The sequence below is a fragment of the Neolamprologus multifasciatus genome, chromosome 2 (assembly GCF_963576455.1).
Source record: "Neolamprologus multifasciatus chromosome 2, fNeoMul1.2, whole genome shotgun sequence".
NCBI classification, from domain to species: domain Eukaryota; kingdom Metazoa; phylum Chordata; class Actinopteri; order Cichliformes; family Cichlidae; genus Neolamprologus; species Neolamprologus multifasciatus.
The window spans coordinates 20,309,356-20,330,772 of NC_140440.1; the positions used below are offsets into that span (position 1 = coordinate 20,309,356).

The 21,417-nt window shown below is 42.8% G+C and overlaps 2 protein-coding genes across 2 annotated transcripts; both read left to right on the top strand.

Moving 5' to 3' along the window:
• Positions 1 to 7,413, top strand: LOC146524277 (sodium/hydrogen exchanger 2-like). The gene is made up of 13 exons (XM_085176773.1): positions 1 to 627; positions 1,003 to 1,225; positions 3,052 to 3,292; positions 3,368 to 3,618; positions 3,721 to 3,938; positions 4,024 to 4,220; positions 4,307 to 4,396; positions 4,711 to 4,781; positions 4,956 to 5,093; positions 5,198 to 5,294; positions 5,414 to 5,539; positions 6,001 to 6,064; positions 6,974 to 7,413. Exons 1-13 carry the CDS (start codon positions 381 to 383, stop codon positions 7,156 to 7,158), a joined length of 2,148 nt encoding a protein of 715 aa, XP_085032899.1. The 5' UTR covers positions 1 to 380; the 3' UTR covers positions 7,159 to 7,413.
• Positions 7,414 to 7,525: 112 nt separating this feature from the next.
• Positions 7,526 to 20,681, top strand: LOC146524278 (transmembrane protein 182-like). Its single transcript, XM_085176737.1, has 5 exons — positions 7,526 to 8,036; positions 10,476 to 10,599; positions 11,120 to 11,218; positions 13,457 to 13,594; positions 13,913 to 20,681. Exons 1-5 carry the CDS (start codon positions 7,863 to 7,865, stop codon positions 14,131 to 14,133), a joined length of 756 nt encoding a protein of 251 aa, XP_085032863.1. The 5' UTR covers positions 7,526 to 7,862; the 3' UTR covers positions 14,134 to 20,681.
• Positions 20,682 to 21,417: the final 736 nt, after the last annotated feature.

Sequence of the window (21,417 nt, forward strand, 5' to 3'; positions counted from 1 at the left end):
GCACATATTGGGGACTTAAAGCAATTCCCTGTAATGGAAATAATCATATTTCAGTCAACAACAACAGATTATAATTTTACATAAAAGTACTCAAACATTTTGGGTTTTGTTTTGGCTTCCAGTTAGGGTTCATTTTCAGGAAATGCATGTAATGTTCTTTGAGTTGCTGATGAGACCGTCTGTGTGTGTGACACACCCCTTGAGCTCTGTGCTGCTGGTATCATTGCTAGCTCAGGGATTCCTGTGCACATTAGTGGCTGCATGAGTCCCAGTCAGGTTGTTTTGTGTGTCTGTGTGTGCCGCTCGCCCCCACCCCCCATCTCCATAGTCCCAATCCTATTCTCTGCCTGTCTCTGCTGTTGTCCCAGCATGGCTGCAGGATGGCTGCTCTGTGGACTCTCTCTCTGCTGCTCTCTGCCAGTCTGCTGGGCTGTCTGGCTGTGGCCTCTCCCGATGGGAGCCCTCTGCCCCACAATCTGCCCCCCTCGCTGGGCACCAACAGTAGCGATGGCAGCCTGTCTGTGGATCTGCCCATGGCTCTGAGGGTGTTCAGCATGGACTATCACCACGTACAGGCTCCCTTTGAGATCGTGCTGTGGATCATGCTGGCCTCACTGGCCAAGCTGGGTAAGCCTCAGTTGTGCTCACACTCATCCACGAGAAGCCAGCTTGGTGTCAGATAGCTGGATGTTAATAACTTAGGTTACCTCCATTTAACATTTAATTTAGTTCATTAAACTTATTTCATATATAATATAACGTATATAATATCTATTATTTTTCTACATTTCTAGTTATTTCCAGGATTTTGTAAAACTCACACCAAACCTCAAGTTAACAACCTGTTCTATCAATGAAAGAGTTTATCTGAGTGCAATGGTAGTAGTCCTCCCTCGGTATAGCTACACAAGCGCCTCAAGTCAGAGCGATTTAGTCAGAACTCCACAAAGTTCGGATCCTGCTGATTTCCTTTTACTCCCTCTCCGTTTCTCATTCCCTCAGGTTTTCACTGGTCAGGTCGAGTCCCTGCAGTTGTCCCCGAAAGCTGCGTCCTCATCATGGTGGGCCTCCTGGTTGGAGGTGTGATCTATGGGGTGCGCCACTCTGCTCCACCGACTCTCAGCGCCGATGCTTTCTTCCTCTTTCTGCTGCCACCCATCGTGTTAGATGCGGGATACTTCCTGCCAGGCAGGCTGTTCTTTGAAAACCTTGGTACAATCCTCTGGTTGGTAGCTTTAAAATGTTTGATTTTTGTGTGTGTGCGTGTGTGTGGAGGCATTCGTATGCAGATTGAGTTGAACAGAATGAAAGTACACCATTTCCACATAAAATATGAGTAGAATGAGTTTGATTTAAAAGTCAGAATTAGACTCTTTATTTTGGTTTTACCCATTAAAGCCTTCTTCTACCTCTATGTCTGCATCATCAGTGTAAATTACACAATATAAAATAAAAATTCAAAAGAATAAATTGCAAAAAAAAAAAAAAGTCATGATGCACCAAATATGATACAAATTAAAATTCACAAACAGAAATCTATATTTTATTTATTTATTGTTTAAATTTCTTCAAATGATTTAATGAATGCTCTACTTTCAAAAACAATAAAATTTTGTGGCAATTATTTCATGGTTCAGGCTCAGGGTTGAAATTTGAAACATCCAAATGATAATTATTTGATCTCCTGCTTAATTCATAATTTTGGTCGTGTACCAAGAATTGGACAGTCTCTAATTTATTTTAATGGAGAGAACCAAGATATAAACATCCCTGCATGTCACTGAGTGAAATAAGTATTTGGTTTCCTACAGCCCAGCCAGATTTCTGCCTCCCACAGAGTCACAGGATTGTTTGACTGGAATGGGTTAAAGCCGCGGTCCCCAACCCCCGGGGCATGGATCGGTACCGAGTTGAAGCTTGGGTGTAAAATTTATGGTTTTCAGGGTTTTTATTGGTTTTTATCGGTTTTTTTTTAAATCGCTTTAATTGTTAACTTGGTTTTCCTGGTTCTTTTCCCATGGTTATGGATAGATCTTCTTTTTTTTGGGGTACCGGTACTGGTTTTATTTTGTTGTATTTATCTGCAACACCTTAAAGGCTGGTCCCTGAAAATATTGTTGGACATAAACCGGTCCGTGGCGCAAAAAAGGTTGCAGACCGCTGGGTTAAAAGACCATCAACAGGAAGCTTGGTAAGAAGGTGACAACTTATGGTGGGATTATTAAGTTTATTAAGTTAAGTAAATACTTATATCACTCAGAGACATTCAAATCAATTCATAGCTTTTATGTACTGTGTTTTTTTTCTGTATCTCTCTATTAAAATAAAACTATACCATTAAAAATAGAGACTCTTCAATTCTTTGTAAGTGAGTGAACTTACAAATTCAGCAGGAGACCTAATAATCATTTCACCCACTGTGTCATGTATGGCTGTGTGGCAGACAGATGAAACAAAGGGAGTGAACTAAAGGAGGCAGTTTCATATGCTGTAACACGGTGCTTGAAATAAAATACAAAAACAATAACAAATAGAAACAAATAAAAGAGAAACTAGAAACTAACGAGAGGATGGGCAACAATTGTAAACACAGCTGGAACTGATACAGACTAATAGGACAGGGGAAGTAAAATGAACATACTGTACAAGGATGAGAGACTGTCAAAATAAAACAGGAAGTACAATAAAAACAGAGAAGAAGACTAACACACACTGGCTGACACTGGGACCGGGCAGAAACAGACATGGGGACATGACTGACTGGGGAACACAAAACACAGAGACAAGACATGAAGACAACGTGAAGACAAGACTGAATGAAAGAAGAAGAAGACGCGACACTGAGGGAGGAAGAACTCTAAGATTACTAAGAACTGACCATGAACTTAGGAATCACATTGACTATTCAAAATAAACATGACGCACTGCATATGTTACCACATTTGTCATATTTTGAGCTTGTTTTTGTGGACCTAAAATCAGATATTCATCGAGTATTTGTTAAAGGTATCGGAGCAGGTGTCTTAAAGCTGGTTTCTTGTGCATGTGCAGGTATGCAGTGCTGGGGACCTTGTGGAACGTCCTGGGCATCGGCCTGTCTCTGTACGGTGTTTGCCTGCTGGCTCAGAGCTCACTAGGAGATGTCTCTCTGCTCCACTGCCTGCTGTTTGGCTCCCTGATCGCTGCTGTAGACCCAGTGGCGGTGCTTTCTGTTTTCCAAGAGATGCAAGTTAACGAACAGCTGCATATCCTGGTGTTCGGAGAGTCACTGCTCAATGACGCCGTCACTGTGGTGAGGAGAGAAGCAGTGCGTATTTCAGGTACCTAAATGAAACACTTGATACTCATACACGTTTCTTCCTCTCAGGTGCTCTACAAGCTTTTTGAGTCCTTCCTCCGTCTGCCATCAGTGTCAGGGCTGGATGTTTTGCTGGGGGGCTGCAGGGTGGTGGTGGTGGGAATCGGAGGCTTGTGTGTAGGTCTCTTCTTCGGCCTGCTGGCAGCCCTCACCTCACGTTTTACCTCCAGGGCCCAAGTCATAGCCCCGCTCTTTGTCTTCCTCTATTCCTATTTGTCTTACCTTACCTCAGAGATGCTTCACCTCTCTGGGATCATGGCGTGAGTGCTGCTCAGAATCATCTGAATCCCAAAGACCACAAATTGTACGCATTAGTATTATAAACATTAGTTAACTTTGCTTCCCCTTTCGCCGCCCTGCAGCATAGTGACCTGTGCTGCTACAATGAAACAGTACGTGGAAGCAAATGTGTCGGAGCGCAGCAACACCAGCATCCAGTACTTTCTGAAGATGTGGAGTAGCGTGAGCGAGACCTTAATCTTCATCTTCCTGGGAGTGTCCACCATACAGGACATCCACATGTGGAGCTGGCCATTTGTGTGCTCTACACTGCTACTCTGTCTCATCTGGAGGGCCACGGGTATAAGTCTTCCCCGCACTTTAAAACGAGTTATATCACAAGAACAGCAAAGTGGATATCTAAACTCTTTCTCACTTCTTAAAAGGCGTGCTTCTGCTGACCGCGTTTGTGAACAAGCTCCGGAGGAACGCCGTGACCTTCCGAGACCAGTTCATCATCGCCTACGGTGGCCTGAGAGGGGCAATCTGTTTTTCCCTGGTCTTCCTGATTGATGACTTCCCAAAGAAACGACTCTTCATCACCACTACCATCTTGGTCATTCTCTTTACTGTCTTTGTACAGGTGGGGCAAACATGTTCGTGAATTGTAAGGAAAACAGTTTGTCATAGTTTGAAGGTGGATTTTATTTTTCTGAGTCTGGTTTGCAGGGGATGACCATCAAGCCTCTGGTGGAGCTACTGTATGTGAAGAGGAAGAAGAGAGCTCTGCCTACTCTCAGCGAGGAGATCCACAGCAGGGTGAGAGATCACAGGAATCACAGCTAAGTGTGGATTTGTGATAGGGCTGTAGATAACTCTGGACACTACTGATTTTTAGATATCAGTAAATTAGCAAAGACTGTCAAGGATTACGATCTCAGAAGAGCAAGGTTTACTAACCAAAAGGAAACAAGGTGAGTTCAGTTTTTTCCTATGCAAAGCATGCAATGTTTGAAGGATGCACTGAAGTGGATGGTGCACAGAGGGCAGCCTGTTTCATGAATTTCTTTTTAATACTTCCAAAGGATATCATTTTTTGCAAGTTATCTGCAAGTAATCCTGTTTGTTGTTAGCTCATAGATCACCTGGTGGCAGGTATAGAGGACGTGGTTGGCTACTGGGGGCAGCACTACTGGAAAGACAAGTTAGTTTTCCGTGTTTAACTGTTACTTTGCCTTCTGCTTGTGTTTTATCATAAAGCGTTTGTTGTGCATATAAAAAGATAAAATATGAAATGACCAGCAGGTGGCAGCAAACACTATGCACATTTTCTACAAGTCACAGTATTGCCATCTGTGTGCTTGTGTGTGTGTGTGAGGTTTGAGCAGTTCAACAAGAAGTACCTTCGCCGTTTCCTCATCCGTAACGACCGCCAGGCTAGCTCCAGCATCCTCAGAGTTTACCAGGAGCTGGAGAGACGGGAGCAGAGGGGAGTCGAGGAGGAGGCCCCGCCGATGTAAGAAAATGGTTTTTGGACTATGTGTCAGTGTTTGTCCTTAAAGTTCCCAGAATAACGGAAGAAAGGTTCGTGACCATAATCAGGGTTTTCTAAAAACCTAGAGTGGATCCTCGCTCCCAAGGGCGACCTCTGCTACCGGAGGAGATGGAAAGCATCAGGCGCATCCTCTCAAGAAACCTCCAAAACTTCAACAACAAGGTAAAGTTTCTATGCCACTGTTAGCTATTTCCTATTTCCAGCTACTACAACTTAGAAATTGCACAATGTGTATAATTCAGCTCCACACTTCTGGGCTCATGCATTTGTCCTCACTCCAGCAGACACCAGCCTACAGCAGACACACCCTGCACCAGGACACATCGGTGGACAGAACAAGGAAGCCCCTTTACAGACACCAAAGTCTGGGAGAAAGATACTCATACAACACAATCACACACTTTCAGGTGCATGCAAACTACCTGCATTTCCTCATGTTCGGGTTTTATTGAACAGAATTAAGAAGACTGAATGGTTAGGAGAGTAAGTTCACAGGGTTGCAGGGGTCTTGAACTCCAGACCTCAAGGTCCTGCAGGTTTTAGATCTCACCCTGAGTCAACACACCTGAATCAAATGATTAGCTCCTTACCAGGTTTCTGGAAAACTTCAAGACTTATTGAGGGGGTAATTTAGCCATTTGAATCAGCTGTGTTGCATCAAGGACACATCTAAAACCTGCAGGACACCGGCCCTCGAGGCCTGGAGTTCGACACTTGTGGTTTAGTGGATTCGTGTTGAAATACTGCATCCGAGTTTAGGAATCTGTTTAAACTCTGTGTGATTCTGAACTACGTTAATGATGGAGTGTCGGTATCAGAGTAGAGAACATCCTCCATGGTGCTGTACTGTGTATTTCTACTGTTGCAGGGGGAGGATGGTGGGCTAAGTGAGCCACAGAGATTGAGAACTGGACTTAGCAGATCTCACACAGGTAAAGACGCAGCCAGATGCACAGCCACGTGAAACAGACAGTCTTGACAGGACTCTATGCAGTCCTATAAAAAACAGCCAAGTCCTCTGCATGATTCAGCAGCTTGTAGGGCCAACTTACGTAACAATAACTTGAATCATTAATTCTTTGTATGACCTTATCAGTCTCTCACATCATTGTCAATACATTTTTCCTGCTCTTCTTTACATCATTGCTTCAGTTCATTGAGGTTTTGCAGGTTCTCTTTATGTCCAACCACAGTTTTTAATGAAGCTGATGTCTGGACTTTGGCTCAGCCATGGTAACACCTCGATGTTTGGGATCATTACCATGCCAAATAACCTACTCTCAGCCAAACTTTAGCTCTCAGATAGCATTACATTTGACTCTAGATGACTTTGGTGCACTGAGTTAAACTCAATAACTGCAAGGTGCACAGGTCCCGCAGCCCCAAGACAAGGCAAATCACCACCCCTCCACCACTGTGCCTGACAGCTCATATGCTGTGTTTAATTTTTCCAAACGTAACTGTGCATGATGGTGAGACAGCTCAAATTCGGTCTTGTTGGTCTGTCCAAAGGACATTGTTTCAGAAGTTGTTTGTTCAGATGCAGCTTTTCAAAACTAAACCATGCTGCCATGGTTGTTTTTTTCTCCTGGCACTCCTTCTAAAACAAGCCATAACTTATCTCACCAAACATTCTGCCATGAAGTTTAACATTCTACAACAACAACACGCAGTTTTTTTTAACTGTGTGTTTGCTGTCTCTCAAACTTTCTGCTCTAACTTAAAGAAAGAAAGAAAAAAAAACCCAGGTTATTAGTATTTCTCTCCCTCCTGATCTTTGACCAGAAGCTTTTTTGACTTTGTGACTCTTGAGCTCACTTCACCGTCTTCCCTCATGGCAGTGTGCTCCATAAGCCCACGATCCACTCTCCTGGACTCCTCAGACTCAGCTGGCCTGGCTCAGACTAGATCAATGGATCCAAAAGCTGCTAGAGAAGACCTAGTCTCTCCAAAACATCAGGAAACCGTGGAGAGAGCCGCCAGGAAACACCTCAGCTTTGTTTTGGAGAATGAGAAGCAGCAATGAATGCAGACTGTGAGACACGGGGAGCGAGGGAGAAAAACATATGAAAGCAAAGAACTCAGCGTGTTCCATCATTTGAAATGATAAGTACCTCGTATTCCTTTAAGCACAGAGTTGTGAGGTGCAAAGCAGAACTAGTAGAAGTCTTCAGCAATTTCATGGACGCATCCCAAGTAAATTCCTCATAAAATGAATTTAATGGTTTTATTTATTTATTCAGAGTGTTTGCCGGCTACAATAAAGCTTTTCTCAGCTCCATGTTTCACCTCTTGAACAACTCTTGCATCTCCAGCCTAATTCATTTTCAAAGCACCATTCCCAGAGTAACACCAACATTACAAATACCTCGCAGTCATAAATGCTGATACCTGCTGCCCACAACATCCTCACACCAATCTTTCCTCTCCTTGTTTCCTTTACAAATGCACAGCAAAATACATACACTGGTAATCTGACGAGGACAGACTTACTGCGTCCTAAAATAACTCCTGTCCCCCCACCTCCCTCCGTTTGACCTACTCGGTTACTGTAGCATTTTTTCCTCACAGCTCCCAGCATGCCAGGGAGTGGCTGAGAGAGGCTGGCCATGTTCTTTAGGATTGGGACTGGGCAGACAGCCTTCAGAGTGGACACAAGTAAGGAGTCACTGACCTGAAGACTAAAAGCTAAGAGGAATCATACTTTAAAGCGGGGTAAAGGCCGGAGTTATGAGGGTGGGAGCTGCAGCCCTGTCTGGGGGGATTTTTGGGGTAATAGGGACTCTGTGTTTCTTCCTGGCATTTGGTACTGACTACTGGCTGGTCGCAAGCGACAACTGCGGACCATATAGATGGCAAACACAAACGACACCGATGGGAGACAAAGATGCCAACAGGACTGAGGTAGGACAGATAGAAGTGCGATTCCTAACATAAGCAATCACTGATCACTTCCATCAAAACACATCGATTCAATAACAGCAACCGAAAATATTATTTTTAACTGGTCACACGTGAAAACCACAAAAAGAATAAATGGGGTACCCGATCAGGTGCTGTGGACTCGCTGCTGTGCGAGCTATGCCACTATAAGATATTTAAAGATGTCCTGAAGCAATTTACAACCTTGTTTCCAAAGAAGCTGGGAGGCTGTGCAAAACACATTTATAACCACAGAACATATGAGTTTTAATTAAAACTAGAACAAGGAAAACAGCAAATGTTGAAACAGAGGGATTTTGTTTTTAAAAGAAAAAAATGTAAGTTTAGAATTTGATGCTACCGGCATGTTTCATAAAAGCTGGGTCAGATGCTTTGCTGCAATATCGAATTCTTGAAACGTGGCAGTAGCGTTATTCTTTCTTGTAAGGATTCCAGCTGCCCAGCAGTTTGAACCTCTCTTGCTCCAAATGTTTTGACTGGGCAACAGCTCCACCCATACTGGAATACATGCAGAACGTTGTTTGCTGATATCTTGTTGAAATAAGCAAGACCTTCCCTTCACAAGACACTGCAATGCAGCATATGTTGCTCCAGAACCTGAATCCACTGGTCAGCATTACTAGTTACCCAAGCAAAGCTCACTAATCTACTTCCATGCCAACACAGGTACTGACTTTTAACTGTGTGCTGACAGGGCAGAGGACTCTTAACCTCTTTGGCCTGCAAGAGAAAGCAGTCAGGCTACAGTTTTCCACTTTGCCTCTTAAATAAGTTCAACTGAAGTCTTTTTAAAAAATATGTTTTTGTCTCTTTAATGGCATAGCAAAGGTCTTGCATTTGTGAATCCCGTAAAAGCTGCTGACTGACAATCATTATCAGAAGTCTTCCCGATTTGGAAACCACTGCATTTTGTTTTTTCTTTTTAACCGATTACACTCTGCCCAAACGTGTGGGAGGCCAGGGATGTCTAAACTCATTTTACATAGTGGTTAGTACAGCCCAGTTTGATCTTAAGTAGACTGGACCAGTAAAACTCCCCTTTCTGTCAGTGTAAAGACTTTGAACCAAACATTTATTCCATGAGATGTCTCAATATAAGAACAAGAAGTGCAGTTTAAACAGCACGCCTCAGTCTTTCCACATGATAAATTCGCAAAAGTACAGAAAAAGTTCAGCTTGCTAATTCCCTGCACTGTCCTCACTGGTACTTTACGAGTTGTTGGAGGTCTTCATCAGAAAAGCTGTAAAACGTATGAATATACAGTTAAAGGTTCAAAATCAGTGGGCCAGATTGGAGCTGTTGCCGGGTTGATTCTGGCCCCCGGACCTTATGTTTGGCCTTCCTGTTGTAGGTGACTGCACTTCTGTAAAGTGTGGAGGAGAGGAGTTAGAAGAGACATGTGGACTTGTAGTTTGTATTTAGTGGCCTTTATGATCTTACCACAATACCTCCAAATGCACCTTTCATCAAACCCTCCCTGCTCATTACACACCTACATTCTTCCTGACTTCACATCCAGAGTTTGTGACACTGCATCCCATCATGCACACTACAGTAGCATCTTTGCGAAGATGAGCATGGCTCTGGTTAAAATATGAACATGCTGATATTAAGCAAATAAGCAGCCGAGGTGTTATTTCATGAATAGGAGACAAAAACAGGGATTATGTAGAGTATGTTAGAGTAATCCACCCAGATGTTGAGATCTTTCAGTCTGGACCACAGCTGTGGACCACCCAGTCATCACACACTGACATCCTTGATAACCTTTTGCTGCTATCAGCATGCTGCTGAAAATTTGAGTGTATTTCATAGATTTAATATTTTTGGTCCATCACTTCGACTGCCAGCTGTAAAATAAAATTGGTTCGGGGTAAGGTTTGACAAAACTGTGGTACCTTCATACGACTGATTTTACACGGCGAGTAGGACTCTCACTGACGAGCCGGCTGAGCTTCATGTGTAAAATCAGTGGAGTGGCCCTTTAATTTTCCAGTTTATTCTCCCATGAAGCACTTGTGAGAAAGTTCACAAAGTGCAACGTAAGGGATATATTTATAAAAGCTAATCCCCCAGTGAATTCCTCCGTAACATCACAGAAACAAAGTCTTTCATTTTCAATAGAACAGGATGATTAAAGTTGTTGTGTTATTCGGCGCCATCAATCATATTTCTGACAAGCAAGCAGAGAATATAAGTTCCCCCTCGAAAACCTCACAGACCAGCAGGCCATAATCAGAACCACGTTTGATGCCGTGGCTCCAGTGAAGTAGGGAATCACACAGAGCCGCAAGCGCAGACGTATTGACAGAGCTGACAGAAAATGGGATTCATCCATCTTTAGGTATTCAAGCATCTATCTCTGTGATGTCAGTCTGTCTTCCATTTCTTTTTCTCAGACGCTGTTGGTGGAAGAAGCGAGTACCTCCCCTCCTTCCCTCACGCTGCACCACGAGGGCTTTTTCTGGCGCTGTGCGTTTCAGGTGGAGCCCACGACGCACGCAGTCCTGGCCACTCTCTTCAGTACGTAGGCGAAACTTTCCTCTAGTTAAGCTGAACAAAGGTTTTGTTGGGAGTTGTCCAATGTGGTTGCGTGTCTCTTGCTCAACACTGCGGTCTCCTTGACATGCTAACAAGTGCAGAAAAGAAAAATGCCCATATGTGACAGTAAATGTAAAGGATTACTAAAAGATGTTGTTTATGGGGTGTTTTGGGGCTTTTTGTTTCCCCCCAACTGCATTTTGCATTTGTGTCTTTTTTATTTTCTGCTGCACTTAATGTTTCATCACTGAATTGAAAAAGAAATCCAGAATAACCATTGAGCATATTGTTATTCAAGTGGCCTGATAGCTGAGTGTGCTTCTGCCACTCATTCAGACACTGCTTTTAGAAAATCTAGTCAATGATGGGAAATAAAAGGCAACAATAAAGTCAGTAGTGATGTGTAAGCCTTAGTATGTCTGCTGTTTATTGTGGTTATAGACCTTTGCCCATTATTTTGAGTGATTATTTTTGTAAACCTTTCTCATTTTTTTAAATATAGCAAACCAGCCAGAGTCTAAGGTTTGCATCCATGGTTACCTCTTCCCGCTACCGGTTGCAGTTGGACAAGTCCCTCACCCAAATTATGACCCCACAGCAGGTAATTCACAGTCTCAAATATATGCTGCATGGACACACGTCTTTCTATTTCCTGTTGTTCAGTAGTGAGTTCAAATCTATGCAAGACATTTTATGAACAACAAAATATGCACAAATAATCGTGGATAGATTATTTGACGCCAGCTGGGTGAGAGGCAGGGGTTTGGAGAAGATTGATATGAGGATGCCGGATACACCAAGTGCCTATCTGGGAAACGGAGAGAAAGACGGGGAGGGTGGGACCTAAAAGCGAGAACAGACAGGTGTTTGGAGCAGGTACAGGTATTTAGAAGAGGAGTGCTTAAGGTGTAGTCTCACTCCTAAACTTCAGGTAAAATTATCTTTGATACAAATCTTTGATACATGATTGAGAAATATTTGTTACTCTTAAATAACAATATAGGTATTTCCCAAATGCTGTTTAACAGAGCGATAACTTGTTTTTAGCACAGCTTGTCCGAACATCCTTGTTTTATTTTGGATGCTTACATTATTTTTGCTTTGCACATACAAACAAAATTATTTCACAAAAACTACCAGGGTCAAAATAATTACCTCCTCGATGCTAACAGTCAGTCGTTTACTCTTTTTGCTGGATAACAGCTTGCAGTCGTTTGTTGTAGTTTTCAACATGTCTCACATGCTCTCCAGATTTGATGGTCTTCCAGCAGGGACCCTGGTTTTTAGTTCATCCCACAGTGATTTTCAAGTCAGGGCTTTGCATTTTTTGAACTGGCCAGTCAGTAACATTTACTTTGGTGTTCTGGAGGTAGTTCTTCCCCAGGAGCGACATATTTTGGGTTGTTGTTGTGTTTAAAGATAAAGAGGCGACCCAGACTCGTTTGTTTTTGACTGCTTTTAAAAATCTTCACATAAACTTCATGATTCCTTCCACCTTGATGAGATTCCCAGTTCCAGACCCACTGAAGCATCCATCCATCATGATCCTCCCACCACCGTGTTTCACTGTGGGGACGCTGTCCTTTGAGATGTAGAACTCTCACTACTTTCTCCAAACATCAGCAAAGTGTCTGTGGACAAAGAGCTCTAGTTTTATCTCCTCTTCTCGCTCTTCTATTGTGCATTATCTGTCTCTAGGGTGTCCTTAGCACACCGCAGTCTGGCTTGAAGGCGTGTCTTCTGCAGAAGTGAAGTTTTTCCTGGTCTCCAATCTCGCATCATTCCTGTGCAGGGCTCTAGTGATTGTCTCTTTTGAGACTACAATTCCCAACTTGGCTAAATCATTCATGGGTGTCTTCGCAGGTTTTCTGGGCTCTCTAGAAACATCTCTCACTAGTTTTCTTTCCAGAATCTTTGAAATATTTCACTTCCTACCACTGCCAGGCATGTTCTGTACTCTGTGGGTTTCTTGGAATTTATTGAGGATACTCCTCACTCCTGTTCTTGACACTTGTATAACAAATTCCTTCGATCTGTTAAAAGAAGCAACGCTTAATAATTTTGGCCTCATCTCTAGGTCCCCACATATAGTAAATCCCATCTTTGCTACAGCAGTAAAGATTTAGCAGAGAAATACTTAATCTGGTGTTTATTATTCAGTCAAAAAGTGCTCATATTACAGCCTAAACGTATCAGGACCATATCGAAGTTATTAAAGGACCAGCCTGAAGGAACAGTCTATTTTGGGAAATACTTTTTTGTGCTTTCTTGCTAAGCGTTTTATGGGAAGATGGGAAACACTGTTCTATTTGTGTGTTAAATAGGACAGCATTTAACCACATCTACAGATGGCTGGTTGTTTCCAATCTTCTCGCAAAAGATCAGAACCAGCGTTGCCTTCCTGTGACTGAAACCAAACAAAATGAACATGTAATGACTGTGGAAGAGCAGTTTTGTTGCTTTCTTTTTCTCAGACCCAGAGTAGTTGCTTTCCTTCAGCCAGACTAAAGTAACTGGATGCTGACTTTAGCTTCTTACGTAAACTTCTTATGTTATGTAAATGATCCGTTCTTATATGACATCCTTTTAACCTTGGCAGCTCTACAAAGCACTTTGCAATGTGTTTCCTATTCTTCCATTCACACACATACACAAAATTCCTGGGTAGGAATGCAAGATTCGCCAGCCGACAGGAGCAGCCTGGGCTTCAGCATCTTGCTCGTGGACCGGTCAGCAAATGAATCCAAGGGGCTGGGATTAAACTGAAAACCTGTGCAAAAACACCCTTTCTTTGCAGAACACTTATGGGATTCCACTGCTGTGCTTGTGTTTCTTGCAGTGTTTCGGGGCTTCTGGACCGTGCTGATAATCCTCGGACTCGTCTTAGCTCTGGCTGGAGGCTTCCTCTTGGTCTGTGGTGTTCCTTTCATCAGCTACAAACTCTACAAGTTGGGCGGGGCCTTCCTCTTAGCTGCTGGTAAAATATAGACTGCTGCCTGTGCATCTATGTGTGTGTGTAAGTCCTAACTGTAGCGTGAAACAAGAGACGAATGCACAGACGCACATTCATTCCGCAGCCTTTGCTGCTGTCAGCTGTTCATGCCTGTCACATGATAAACACACACCCGGCACGCGGAGCAGCAGATGTCACTCTGCAGTGTTGTCACTATAACGACAGCAGTAAACACTGCCGCCGTGGTAACAGTAGAGATGAAGAGGAGCTGCATTCCTCTGCAGCTACTCACAGCACTGACGGCCTCTGTGTCTGTCTCTCTAATACTGTCTCTCTCCGCAGCCTGCCTGTTCCTGTTCACGCTTCTGCTCTACGTCCTGTGGATGGAGGTGGTGGATGTGAAGAGATACATCCTTCAGGAGAGAGGGGAAACATGTCAGAACGCTGAGGTTTCAGTCCTCTACGGCCTGTCGTTCATGGTGGCGGCTGCCGGAGTGCCCCTGGAGCTCATCTCTGGTTTGGTCTTCTTGCTGGTAGGCCGTGCAATTCATGCCAGCAAGTGACCTGCCCGCCTGGATCACAGGGTGGAGAGAAGGGGAGTGGGGGGTGGTGGAGAGGCCTGACTTTTTTATGTCCTGCACTTGACTGGATTAGCGTGTTTTTGGGATGTAAATACAGGAAAGACTGCCGCTGCTTTGGGTCTCCTGGAAGTTTTCTGTCTGTCTCCCACTTTGCTTAATTTCTCCTCAAATGTCACTATTTGTTATCGCTGCCATGTTTTACTATCGCCACAAATGATAAGCAGACGGTGAGAAGTGCACGGGTGAGCCAGCTGTGTCCTGATTCTGGCGCGTGATCAAAGTGTGTTTAGCTTCAGCAGAGTGAGGTGGGAGGCAGGAATGGCTGGGTGGACTGGAGGCTTGGGGAGAGGGTGGGGGTGGAGCGGGAAAGAGGAAGATATTGGGGGGGAGAGACAGAAAGAGAGAGAGAATTGATGCATGGAGGGGGGCACAAGGGTGCTTTGAAAAATGAACAGCTGTTTGTGGGTTTGGTTGGTGTACAGCAGGCCAGCCACCTGCCTCCTTCACCCCAATCACATTTTACTCCTCATTCAATCCCCCCATGCTTTATTATTTATTTCTGTTTTTTTTGTTCTTTTTTCCATCTTTTACAGAAACTTTAGATTTAGATTTCAAACCCAGAGTGCAGCTAAATCCAAAAATAATTCCCAAAATGAGCTGTGCCCTATAGGAATCCCTTCTTTTCCTGTGTTATTCAAAAGGAGAAACGCTGACGTGTGATTGTATCACAAGTGCTACAATATTAGCTCGTCTTTCCTTTTCACTGCTCTGAATGGAAACAAGCGGCCGGACTCTCGATCACATATCAGCTTTCATCTGAGGAGCAAGAACGGCAGTGATAGTGGTGGGGTGTATGTCTGCTTCAAAGGACTCGACACACGTGTGTTCATGCACACGCAAACACACACACATATACGCTGTGATCAAACTGTCCACTGATTTCTGAAATACACGTGCACATAAATATCTAAATATCGTTACTAGAGCTGCTTTATGCAAGACCGACTGTAACATCTTTGCAATGAAATTCTGCGTGTGGAATTATTTCTGTGCAGAAAATACAACAACATATATCAATAAAACTGACTCGACTTTGTGACATAACAAATGAACACTGGGTCCTTTGAGCAGGAAGTCTGAACAGCTGAGCACAGCTGGTTTCTGACAGGATTTCAACCACAGGGGAAAAAAAGCACCACTTCTGATCTGAGGAAGCGTGATGACAGTCTGACAGATGAAAAACAAACAGAAGAAGTCAAAGCCTGTGGCATGCAGTCAGTGATTTGCTAGTGGCGCTACATGCGAGGCCGATGATGTGGTTGTCGCTACCATTGCTGGCCAATGTCTCCAGTGACAGTTGAGCTTTAATGGCATGTTTTACATTAGCCTTGTTTTCTGTTAAGTGTACTATCACTGAAAAGAATTTAATAGCAAGTAATAAGTGTCCTGTTTTCATTCCATTTAAGGAGCACTTAGCATTCCCTCTGAAAAGAAGGTCTTTGATTAGGCGATGGCTGTCAGGCTCGAGGACGTGAGGGTCCTGAAAGAGATGAGGCAACACTGGAAGTCTTTCAGGCAAAGGGACCGAATGGCACTGGGGAGGAAGGTAGGAACAGAGAGTGGGTAGTGCAGCTTGTCCTAGCATAATCCCTTTAAGTATTTGGGCCCTGTCCTTAGAACTCTTTGAACAGGCCAAAATATTCTTCTGGTTCACTGAAATTTGAGAGAACAAAAAGAAGAAGAAATAAATATTGCAGCCATCGTATTGTCTTTTTTTGACTGCCCATTAGAAGACCCTTGCAGTTTACTCAGGCCTGAAAATGTTTTTTAAAAGTCTTTCGAATCTGCAAACCTCCCATTTTAGCTGCTCGTCGGGTACTAAAAACGTTTTTATGAACCGCTTTTCTGTGACAATTACATGAATAATAAGAATAAGAAGAGATTCCTGACTGAACTTCTTTACTTTGTTGTGTGTAACCTAAAGGCCATGACTCAGGCCTGTGGTCTATATTGAGAACCAAACTCTTTCAGACTCTCGGGGCTTGAACAGTACGACAGCAGTTCCTATGATGAGGATGTGTAACTAAAAGAGAAGTACATCTGATTCTTTAAACACATACTCACTGTAATAGTAACTTTGATTTGCATTTTCTGTTAACAACACGAGGAGCCATGAGCATAAATATCCTCTGCTATCCTCTGCTGAGACCCCACCTGCTATCTTCCCCTCTCCATACCTGTTTTATAAAAGAGCTAATCATCATTCCTTGTGGTAGCTCTAACTCTTTCTGTTCAAGCTCGGTGAGTTAAATTAAGAGAAAGGGTACCTACTTAAAAAACTGACTAATAAGGTTTAAATATACATGATTATGAGAGTTGTCTGGTCCTCATTTTGAAACTGAACCCATCACAAATAATGTTAGCGCATACGCTGTTAGCCCTGAAGCTAGGCTAGCCAAGTCATGAGCAGAAGAAAACTAAAACTTCTAATGATTGTGTAGGAAGACTTTAATACTGTATCAACTCGCTGAGTTATTCTGCTCATAATATCTGTTGAATATGTCAAAGTATAAGTGCAGCTTAGCATGAGTTGACTGTATTACAAAGTAGGCACTGCAGGTCGTAGACATTTTTTCTGTAAAAATAAGCACATAATGACGTATTCTCATAAATATTAAACAACTGACCTTCGATTAAGCTGATTCTTTGACTACTTAATTAATATGTGTAATTAATGGGTGTGTTTTCTTTATTAATACATCCTTCATAAATATCAGTGTTAGCTAGCTAATGCTAGCAATCTTCCAATGTCATTTTACAAAGATGACATTGAAATACAAAGATCGATGTATATCAGTAGGGTTACTGCTTATCCAATTTGAATTCAGGATATCAGCCATGTTTTTGCTATTGCCATGCTAATCAGCTTTCTTTTAAAGTTAATGCTTTGGTTAAATGTACTTTGGTACATTTTTTTCTTTTTCACAAAAACATAATATATGTAACATGATTAAGTGTGCGACCTACTGACCTTTAGGGATAGAAACAAAGTATTGATCCTATTGTTGTAGCTTTAATCAAATGGCAGGAAATTCCACTGAAACTTGGCTTGCTGCTGCTGGGACCACAAAAGCTGTATGAATTCAGAATCAGGGTTACTAAAACCCCATGACTCTTGACTGTTAGAGTCATTTTACTCTTTGTCTATTGAGGATTTAAAAAAGCTGATGTCAGTGTCTTAAAACGTCTCTTGTAAAACTAAATTTGATTCGTGCAGATCAAATGACCATACACAGATGTTTGCATTTTTATCTGTCTTGCATTCTCATCAGGGAGTCCTATTATTGGTTCCAAATTCCTGCTGCAGCATGACAACAAACCCAAATATAAGACCAGAGTCATAAACAGCTATCTGCAGCATGAGGAAGAGTAAGAGCTCCTGCAACAGATGGCACGGCCCTCGCAGAGCCTGATCTCAGTGTGCGATTAAAAGACATGAAAAACAATCAACTAAAGACTTTTACATGAAGCTGACTGAAAAACTGAACTCTGTATGGAAAAAAGTACTTTGTACATCTTTATTTATTTTTATTGAACAAACCAATGCTTTGCAGCCCAGATGAATAGTTGGCCTATCTTCACTTGACAGACGTGCATGATGAGCCAGCAGAGGGCTCTCCAGCTCTCCTCTATGAAAGACGAGCTTCCCATGCGTGGATGGACACAAGGAAGACATATAAGGGAAAGTAAAAGGAAGGAAGAGAAAAAGGAAAGGAAGCAATTACTGAGCGGAGTATCGAGCTAGAACCCTGGCTTGTTCAGTGACTGTAGCTCATCCTAATCAGAGTTAATTAACTCTTATGTCTCCTCCCCTGTCATCCACTACAATGGAAACACAGTATCACTTCATTTAAGACAGAAATAATCTTGCACTTCAAGTGTCGGCAATTATGGTGTTATTATATAGTTATAGTTAATGTATATCACAAGAATAAAGACATGACACGGCAATAAGATCTTAAACGCTCTGAAAATGAACCCTGAAACATCAGAGGAGCATATCGATCAGCAGAAATGATTCCATGTATGTCTATGCGTTGATGTACTTCCCAGTTTGTGCTGAGGGCCACGTGCATACGATGTGTCAGGTGGCGAACAACAGGAAGTGATCTTGCACCGTAGGGAGAGTTAACCCTACGTGGACCCCCTCGGCCCTCTGTCCTCCAGAGCACCTGGACTGAATACTGGTGGGCTTTAATCCAGTCAAAGAGGGGGATACACTCTGGCAAGAGCTTTTTCCTTCTTTTCTCTAACCCCCTAACTCTACTAGTGAGCCGATTACCTGCTCTGTGTGTGTGTGAGCCCCAGTCCGATAGGCCCTGAGCGTGGCTCTTTGTGTGTGCGTGTCTGTGCTCACACGCAGGGCCAGACGGACACAGCTTCTTCCAGATAAAGGCTTTTTCTCCTGTCAAAAATGACTGCCCTGATAAGAGCTGATATGAGAGAAAAGCAAAGCCTTATGGCATCACTCTTGGCTTTTTTTTCTTTTTTTTTTTGTTTCTTTTGTAAACCCCAAATCCCCAGGAACAGACCCACTAACCCCTCACCCAGCACACACACACAAACACACACACACACCTACACACACACACACACACACACACACACACACACACACACGGCTAATCTGTATTGGGGGTTTTAGTCGAGGTAGAGAGGGAGCAGGTGGAGGGATAAAGAAGAGTTGCTGCATGTTTCTTTTTCTGTTTTTGTATTTTTTTTTAAAGTAGTGTGGCCATATTAAAGACATCCCTCCCCTCAAACACCCAATCCTTAAACACACATACACACACACACAATACAGGCACACTTACTTTTCACACAGACAGATTATGTCTCAGACAGTCAGAGCTCCTGCCTTCAATTAACCTCACAAAGACAGGATCATTTACACACACATGATGATGATAGCAGGAGGGAGACAGTGAAGCCTGTGTGTGTGTGTGTGTGTGTGTGAGAGAGAGAGAGTGTGTGTGTGTGTGTGTGTGTGTGTGTGTGTGTGTGTGTGTGTGTGTGTGTAATGTATACAACAGACTGTACTTCACAGCAAGGCCTGATACAAGAATTGACTCTTAGTGAAGGACTTAATGTCGTGGTTTCAGTCTTCAGAGAGATTCTTCTGTATCGCCTGAGATGTTCTCTCAAACGTTTGCAACATATGCTGCAGGAAAGAGAAAAAAAGAGCAAATAGGTGAAATGCACTGCTGAGTGTGGTCAAAAGAGAAAAACTGGATGTAAGGCAAAGGAAAACAGATTGTCTACGTTTGGTGGAGAAGTTGAATAGAGCGATATGATGTTTGTGTTTGTTTGTCTGGCACTCGTTGCTGGTTCAGAATAATCACAAAATACGTTACTGTCATTACATTACTGTCTTGTATATGTGAGCGCTGTGCTCATACACTGTAAAAAATCAAACTTGCAATTGTTGAGCTTACTGTCATTTCTTTCACAATTCAACAATAAAAGTTGAGTTGCCCCATAAACTCAAATACATTAAGGGTTTCAACTAATCCTTTAACGTTTTGGAGCAAAAGTTGGTCTCAGATGAAATTTATTTCTGGCAAAATGAATGAATTCAAGTTTTACGTGAGTTGAAGCTGTTGGCGCCTTTCTGTGCCTGAGCACGCATGCGCATCTCATATTTTTGGATACTACGGGGTCTACTTTGCGCTTTTGCAAGGACTGAAAGCCACCTGGCCGTCTGCCTTAACGAGAACCGGAGGCTTTTTATACCAGGAGCTGGATAGATCGTTCATCTCAACTTTCTAAAGGCAAGTAATGTTTCTTTTATTATATCAGACAGTATATGTTTGAACAGTCTCAATTTGTCTTTTAGAAATATCACAACTGAAGTTCTTCGTATTTTTCCGAAACTTAGCATAGCATTACTTTCTAGGCTAAGAAGCCTTATTGCTTATGGGTATGTGTTTACTATATCATTTAAGATTTCATGTCACAAACTACGTGCCATGTCACAAAACAATGAAAATCCGACAAACATCGCTACTAAAGAGGCGCGCTTATATCTGACAAGCGTCCGCGACACCCCCTACGTGTATTTCATGAAGTGCAGTCTGTGGCCGCCATACCACCGAACGAAACAAAATAGGCTGTCTAGCTCATGAGCAACGGCTGCAACCCCCCCCGCTGCTATTTAAAAATAAATTTCGGGGGCGCCCGCTGCCATGTCGTTTAATTTGTTCGAATCACTTTTAGCCAATAAAATGTGTGCTTTAGTTTCTGTGTGAACGGGGTGGTGGAGCCCTCACGGCCAGGGAGCTCCACCAAACACGCAAACAGGAGGGAGAGGAAGATCAGAGGAGCAGTAAATATGGGGGTATTTTAAATACGAAGGCCTACTAGAGTCTGCAAGAGTCGTATCAAACAGACTTTAAATAACTTAAAAAACACAGATGCATTAGAACTATGCATCCAGTAATGAAGCTGGAACAAAACAGATGAACAAGTGATTAGGACCGGGCGACATATCGAGTTTCTAAATATATTGATATATTTTTATATGAGATGTAACAATATCGTTTATATCGATATAGTCTATGTTACATTATAATTATGCTTGTGGAGCCGCAAGTTTGCCTCTCTTTCGTCCACTTTTGTCTCTACGCAACATTACTCCGCCTCGGCTCTCTCCTTCACTGAACACAACTCCCCCTCCCCCATCGCTTCACCTGCAGGCAACAAGATGGACACGGCAGCTATCAAAGAGGAGCTGGTCGGTAAAAAGAAAACATTTGAAGATTACTATTTTAGTGCTGTCAGCATAAAGTTAATGCCATAACTGCATCAACGGGGCAAATCTCCGTTAACTAGTTACCGCGGATCACCGCGTGCGTGGAGCCGGGCGGCTCTAACGAGCTAACCGGGCTAACGCCTTGACGCACGGCCTAAAATCCTTTCGATTTTCTCAAAAATCGATTTTTTTCTCAAAAATCGATTTTTTTTCTCAAAAATCGACTTTGCGCCTTATGTATGAATTCTGGTTGTGCTTACTGACCGTGAACCAATTTTATGTGGTACACAGCTTAAAAAAAATCTGTCAAAAATGTTTTGGTACTTTTACGTTGAAGCAGAGTGATACTACTCTGCTTCAACGTAATATTACCGTATTGTGTGTATAAGGACCATAAATGGCACCTGTAAGAGACACGGTTACAAAGAGGATTTCAAACTCCAGGCTGTCAGTCA

Excerpts from the sequence above, each read along its gene's own strand:
- LOC146524277 (XM_085176773.1), top strand. The coding sequence starts at position 381 with ATGGCTGCTCTGTGGACTCTCTCTCTGCTGCTCTCTGCCAGTCTGCTG. Across the intron at positions 3,293-3,367 it reads TCAATGACGCCGTCACTGTG|GTGCTCTACAAGCTTTTTGA; the intron begins GTGAGGAGAGAA and ends TCTTCCTCTCAG. Across the intron at positions 5,540-6,000 it reads ACACAATCACACACTTTCAG|GGGGAGGATGGTGGGCTAAG; the intron begins GTGCATGCAAAC and ends CTACTGTTGCAG.
- LOC146524278 (XM_085176737.1), top strand. The coding sequence starts at position 7,863 with ATGAGGGTGGGAGCTGCAGCCCTGTCTGGGGGGATTTTTGGGGTAATA. Across the intron at positions 10,600-11,119 it reads AGTCCTGGCCACTCTCTTCA|CAAACCAGCCAGAGTCTAAG; the intron begins GTACGTAGGCGA and ends TTTTAAATATAG. Across the intron at positions 11,219-13,456 it reads AAATTATGACCCCACAGCAG|TGTTTCGGGGCTTCTGGACC; the intron begins GTAATTCACAGT and ends TGTTTCTTGCAG.